The sequence below is a fragment of the Bos javanicus genome, chromosome 17 (genome assembly GCF_032452875.1).
Source record: "Bos javanicus breed banteng chromosome 17, ARS-OSU_banteng_1.0, whole genome shotgun sequence".
NCBI classification, from domain to species: domain Eukaryota; kingdom Metazoa; phylum Chordata; class Mammalia; order Artiodactyla; family Bovidae; genus Bos; species Bos javanicus.
In genome coordinates this window covers 53,177,593-53,184,019 of record NC_083884.1, presented here as the reverse complement: position 1 = coordinate 53,184,019, position 6,427 = coordinate 53,177,593, and the positions used below count along the sequence as shown (strand labels likewise).

General features: G+C 52.9%; 1 protein-coding gene across 3 annotated transcripts in view; it reads right to left on the bottom strand.

Moving 5' to 3' along the window:
- Positions 1 to 1,397: 1,397 nt before the first annotated feature.
- Positions 1,398 to 6,427, bottom strand: part of ABCB9 (ATP binding cassette subfamily B member 9) — a 41,901-nt gene continuing 36,871 nt past the window's right edge. For all 3 annotated transcript variants that reach the window (XM_061384660.1, XM_061384658.1, XM_061384659.1), the window contains exons 11-12: positions 4,812 to 4,948; positions 1,398 to 2,607 (exon numbers count right to left, since the gene is read on the bottom strand). In XM_061384660.1, the coding sequence (XP_061240644.1) occupies positions 2,347 to 2,607; positions 4,812 to 4,948 (398 nt within the window). In that variant the 3' untranslated portion in view covers positions 1,398 to 2,346. The remainder of the gene's footprint in view (positions 2,608 to 4,811; positions 4,949 to 6,427) is intronic.

Genomic DNA, 6,427 nt, shown 5'->3' with positions numbered 1-6,427 from the left:
CAGGTCTGGGAAAGATATGGTTCTGTTGCTTTAAGGCACTTACTTTGTGGTCATTGGTTACAGAGGCCACAGGAAACCAGCACACCCTTCTTCAAGGGCCCCCACATTCCCAGGCAAGAGGTTCAATTTCTCCTTCCACCCTTGTGACACTTCCCCCATTACAGGTGAGAACACCGAGGCCCAGAACGGGGAAGACAAATGGGGAAGCTCCTTACAGTTGTCTCAACCTTCCTCCTGCCTGAATTGAGCTCACCTATGTATCTTGTTGAGCAAACTCCGGGAGATAGTGAAGGACAGGGAAGCCTGGCGTGCTGCAGTCCTTGGGTTGCAGAGTCAGACACGACTGAGCAACTGAACACCATGTGTCTTGCTGGGTTTTCACAGCATTTTAAAATTTGTGTTTATTTTTATCATGGAATGGTAAGCACAGCAAAAAGAGTCCAGATAACACAATGCCCTGAAACTTTTTCATTCCCTGATCTTGGCGGGGGTTAGCTGAGGGGTCTTGGCTGTGTAGTGTAGGGTAAATCAATTAACCTCTTTGAGCTTCAGATTCCTCAACTTTAAAATGCGGAGAGAATTGGTGGTTGTGAGGATTAAATGAGATCAGACACTAAGCACCTGGTATCTCTCCAATTCCACCTGAAACCCCAGCCTGGGCCTGAGCAGGTTCTTGCTGGGGCACCCAGTTCTCAGGTTCACGATGGCTTCTTCAGGGAGGGAGCCAGAGGGTCCTGGATAAATAAGATGCTCAAGGCAGGTCCAAGCCCCTGAGGGCATGCAGGGGACTGAGCTGGCCACGGTCTGGGCCTCAGGCCTCGATTTATTTGGCAGGAAAATGGATACATGGCAGACATGGAGCTGGTGTATGCAGTGTGACTTCACTGGCTGTTAAAAATATTCAAATACTTCCATACCTGTTGGTAAAAGCCACTGCCCCAGCCCCTCTCCCGGGACCCCAGACTTCTGCACAATTCAGCAAGTAAGAACTGCCACCAGGAACTTCCTGTGTCCAGTCCTAAGCCTGCCTTCTGACTGAGCTGTACTGCTGGGTAACATGTCTTGGTGCCATGGGCTGGTGAGCGTAGGGTGCTCTGTCCCTCATGGAAAAAAACAGGTGGCATTTGCTGGGTCTCGGCTTTCCCGGGAGGCACAAAAGACCCCGGGGGTTTAGTGGAGACCGATCTGTTATCCTGCACAAGCCCCATGGAGACAGATGGACGGATGTGAGTGTCTGCGCTGGGGATCCTGGGGATGTGAAGGGCACCCGCACACTGGATGGGGGGAAGGCCCTAGACCACCCAGAGTCTCCCCACAATTACACCAGGCAGTGCCTGATGAAGAAACCTAACCAGGCGATGAGGCAGATAGCCCAGGAAGAGGTCAGAGGTCAGGAGTCAGAGGTAGTATACTTTATTGACCCGGGTTCTCCCAACATCTCACGACCCCCCTACAAAGCCAGACCTGGGCTTTGCCGGCGTCCCGTGCACCGGACTCCCAGACGTCTAGAGAGCCTCAGAACGGCAGAGCAGATGTGGGGAGGGCGCTGCCAGCCAGGGGAGAGGGCGCGAGGAGGGGCAAGCCAGAGGGAGGGGGTTCAAGCTGGGCACTGGGCCGGGGACCCCCCGAGGCTCCGCCAGGCCTGGCCAGCCCCTCACTCCCCTAGTTAAGGTTTGTAGTGGTTCACAGTGAGACTGGCTTAGATTTGGGGGGTGATAGGCAGGCAGGTGCCTTCCACTCCCCACCCACTGTTGGCCTGACTCACGAAGCTGGGAAGAGGGCAAGATGGGAAGTCCCTCCACCCCGCCGTGTTCCCACCACCACAGGGACTGGGAAGCCCCTTCTCTCCAGGGGCAAACAGCAGAGGCCCAGTTCTCCCTGACATCCCCCCAGGCTTTTAGGGAGAAGGGCCATTCACTCCTGGCTCAGAAGTTTCCAGAACATCTCAGGGACGTTGCCCATCATTACTCCCAATTAGAAAAATGTTTTTGAAATCTAGGAGTTGATGGGGGCCATCAAACCAAGCAGTAAAAAAACCTGGTTAAGATCTTGGTTTAAAAAGGTAGTTCTACCTTTGTCTAGAAGCTTCGGGAGACCAGCCCGAGAGACTAGTGGTGTCTCTGTGCCCAGACTGGCAGGGGTGGCTCATGGCAGCAGGGGGCTGGTGGTGGCCTGGGGAATAGGGCAGGGACCCGGGGAAGAGATGCAGGAAGCGGTGACTTGTGGGGCAGGGCAGGTGGCCCTCCCCTTCCAGTGCCATGGGCTTGGGCTCAGAGGGCAGTGGGGGCACCTCTGCCAGGCCGGCTCCGGGGCCTCTGCCCCACCAGGAGAGGCGGGGCCCTGTGGTCAGGCCTTGTGACTGCCGTTGCCTGGCGGCTCCCTGTGGCCGGCTGTGAAGTCCCCTGTGGGCTCGAGCCCCAGCATCTGCCGCTGCACCAGCCTGGCGTAGAGGCCGCCCTGGGCCAGCAGCTGCTGGTGTGTGCCCTGCTGCACCACGCGGCCCTTGTCGAGCACCACGATGAGGTGTGCCCGCTCCACCGTGCTCAGCCGGTGCGCGATGATGAGCACCGTGTGTTTCTGCAGGTTGCCGTGGATGGCCTGCTGGATCTGCGGACACAGGAGGGCACCGGCTCACATGGGCACTGCCGCCGCCCACCACCCCACCCAGTCCTGGCTCAGATCCCGGGTCCACCACATCCCATGGACGCTCAGCCTCTCTGGGGCTTCTTCTTCTCCTGGGGCTTCAAGCGAGGGCTTGCACAGGACCTGCTTCCTGAGTTTTTGTCCTTGGGGGACAGAGCTCAGAGCCTGACATGGGGCAGCACTCGGTGAATGATGGAAGGGCTCCCGACATGGTCTTCCCCTAACCTTGGCCTTGGTTAATGGTCTCACCGTCAGCCTCAGAACTCATGCCAACAAAACCAGCATCACCTGCTTCCTCATCCTTCCCTCACCCCCCAAACCTGACTCATCAGCAAATCCTGTAGCCCCATCTCCCCAGGGCCTCTCTGCTCCATCTTTCCACCTCTGCCACCGTTCCTTTTCGCTTGGATCCCGGCAACTTTCCTGGCGCGCTACCCACGTGGATTTAATACTTTTAATCAGTTCTTGTTGAACTCGCACTCCAAGCCCTCCAAAAGCTTCTTGTCCTATTTCGGATAAAACCCAAACTCCTGGGGGGAATTTTTGGGCAGTGAAACTCTTCTGCATAACATGACATCCTGCGTTTGTTAACACCCATAGAATTCGCAACACAAAGGGACCCCAGATGTGAATGGTGACCTTGAGTTAATGACAATGCACTAATACTAATTTTCAATGGGAACTAATATACTGCTAATGTAAAATGTTAATAACAGGTGACATTGTTTGGGGGAAGGGGTATATATGGGAACTCTGTACTTTCTGCTCAACTTTCTTTAAACGTAAACCTACTCTAAAAAAAAAAAAAAAAAAACAACCCTTTCCAGGGCCTGAACAGCTGGCGTACCCACCATGACTCTGTCCTGACCTCACCATGCTCAACCCCCACCATCAACCATGCTGACCTTGGGGGGTTGGCTGTGGACCTGCTCCAAGCCTTTCCCCTCACTGCCCCTCTCTCCCCAGGATGCTCTCACCTGGATCCCCCTGACTGGCTCCTTTCCCTTCTGGTCTCAGCTCAATAGCTCCTTGATGACCCTGGCTCTGCACGTGAATTCTGAGCCCGTGTGACCCCATCTGAACCCTGCAGTAAGGCAGCCACATTCCAGGGGGCTCCTGCAGGGCCAGAGCCTTGTCCCTGGGATGACCCCAGCCCCTAAGTGCCGCCAGGAGAACTGAGTGTCCTAACCAACACGTGCTGGGCGGCGGCTGAGCCCCCTTTCTTAGAGCACTTATGTACCAAAAGGGGCTTAGAGTTGTCAACCTTCCTCTGTCCCATGGAGATACATATGCAAATCTCCTAAAGCTCAGGAATGTCTCTCTCTGTCATTCCTTTGAAATGTAGTCATTGGAAGGATAGGGCCCCATCTCCCAGACTCGGTGGGGGACAGGAATCCTAATTCGAGTGGTTGCCCACTGTCTGCCAGCTCCCAGCCCTATGTGAGTCTCCCCTGAGCCCTGCTCCCGCCCCTTCCCTGCATCCTCAATCTCCCTTTGAAATGGCTGCCCCATCACCATCATCACCCCTGCACAAATCTTAGACCTCAGCTCTTTCCCCTGCTTTATTAGCTACTGGATAAAATCTGTTTTCCCAGCTTTAACTAATGGCCGGCTATGTTTCTCAACCTCTCCACCACAGGACTGTTTCATTTTCTACATAGCACAGCCCCCAGGGCAAACTCACCCTTGTCTCCTTGTTATCTGTCTCTCGCCCTGGACTGGAAACACCTTGGGGGCAGGGGCCAATGTGACCCTCGCACCCAGAACAGCGCTGGTGCCCGGGAGGCGGGGATTAAATACCGTGTGAAAAATGAATGGATCCATGGCGAGATAGGGGTAGCTAAGTCTTCAAATACACTGTGGGCCCCTCTTTATCAATGACATGAGAGCTGGAGTAAGACACTCAGGTTATGCGCTCCAGGGCAGAGCTCCTAATCCAGGGCCCACCTCTCCTGATTCGAACCCAGGTGCATTTGGTTTCAACACCTAGAGCCCTGAGGCTGGGCTGAGTGACCATGACCTGCGTCTCCTCCGTCCCCGCTCTCTGCCCTCAGCTCCAGGACACCCCAATCCAGGAAGCTGGCCTGGGAGAGTCCCGACAGCCACCCTGAGCCCTTCCCAGCACCTGTCCGCTGCTCTGCTCCAGCATCACCCGCCACCCCACTCACCAGATACTCGCTTTCCGCATCCAGGGCACTGGTGGCTTCATCCAGGATGAGAACGGGTGGGTTCCGCACCAGAGCCCGGGCCATGGCCACCCGCTGCTTCTGGCCCCCGGACAGCTGGGCACCCTTCTCCCCTGTCTCTGCGGGGCGGAGGCACAGGGTCAAGTGAGTGGGAGGGGAGGCTGGGTGGCCCTTGGGGAGGGACGAGCAGTCCCTTGCCTCTGCCCTTCCCTTCTATCAAGGGAGCTCTGCTCCCCGGGAAAGGTGGGGCTGAGAGGGCCGCCGGCTGGAAACCTCACGGAACAATGCTCCCTCTTCCTGTTCATAAGGGGCAAACAAATTATGACTGTGTGCGGTTGTACCAAGATGCCAACTTTTACTTATTAATCTGGCAAAACTCCAAATGTTTGAGAACACACAGTGCTGGGGTGGCTGAGGGGGCACCCCCAGTCTTCCTGGGGTACAGCTGCTGAGATCCCTGTGCACACTCCTCTGTGTGTCCGGTTGTGCTGTGTGAGTACACAGACCACAATTACAGACACACACCTGGACCAGCAAACCCATTTCTGGGAATATTTCCTGCTCATTTACTTGCTCGCGCACTGTGACTCACAGCACTGTTAACTGAAAACAACAAAACCCCCAAACCAAAAACACAATACAAATTGTCTATCAGTAGGAAACTGAGGAAACCAGTTATTTTTGAGGAAAGTATTATAAAGCCACACAGTAGAATACTGTGCAGTAGCTTAAAAAAAAAAAAAGTAGCTTTCTAGGTATCAATATGGGAAAAAAAGGTATCACTCAAAAAAAAACCAGGTGCAGAATATAAGGTGCTGTTTTGTTTTGTTTTTCTGTAAATGGTGGGAGGAACTAAAAACACATACTCATATATGCATAAAGAAACTTCAAAATGACATGTAAGAAATTAATGAAAGAAGCTTTGGTGGGGGCCGGAGGGAACTGGTAGTGAAGACTGGGATGAAATGAAACTTTTCACTGGATATAGTTAGGTCTAATTTTTTAGTTTTGAACTGTGTGAATAGCCCTGCTGCAAGAGTTAAAATTTTAAAATACATTAAATCAAATCTATAAGTTAATATGTTGTTCAACTCATTAAGTTAAAATACTTATTCACATAAAGTAACTATAAATAATATAATACATATACCATTTTAAAACAGTTATGTTTCGGAACTAAACTGAGGTGACAGTTTTAAAGCCCTGTGAATGCACTAAGTGTATTGATTTCTGGCCGCACCACACGGCTTGTGGGATCTTAGTTCCCTGACCAGGGATCAAACCCATGCCCCCTGCAGTGGAAGCACAGGGTCTTAACCACTGGACCACTAGGGAAGTACCTGAATTGTTCACTTTAAAACAGTTAAGTTTAGGGACTTCCCCGGTGCTCCAGTGGTGAAGAATCTGCCTTGCAATGCAGGGGGTAACTAAGCCTGAGAGCCGTAACAAAAGCTCCCAAGTACTGCAGCCAAGACTCAATGCAGCAAAATAAATAAATAGATAAATAGTTAAAAACAGTTGTTTATGTTACGTGGATTTCCCCTGAAATAATAAAGAGCAGCTGGCAGAGGGCAACGCGTAGCTCAGAGGGTTGAATC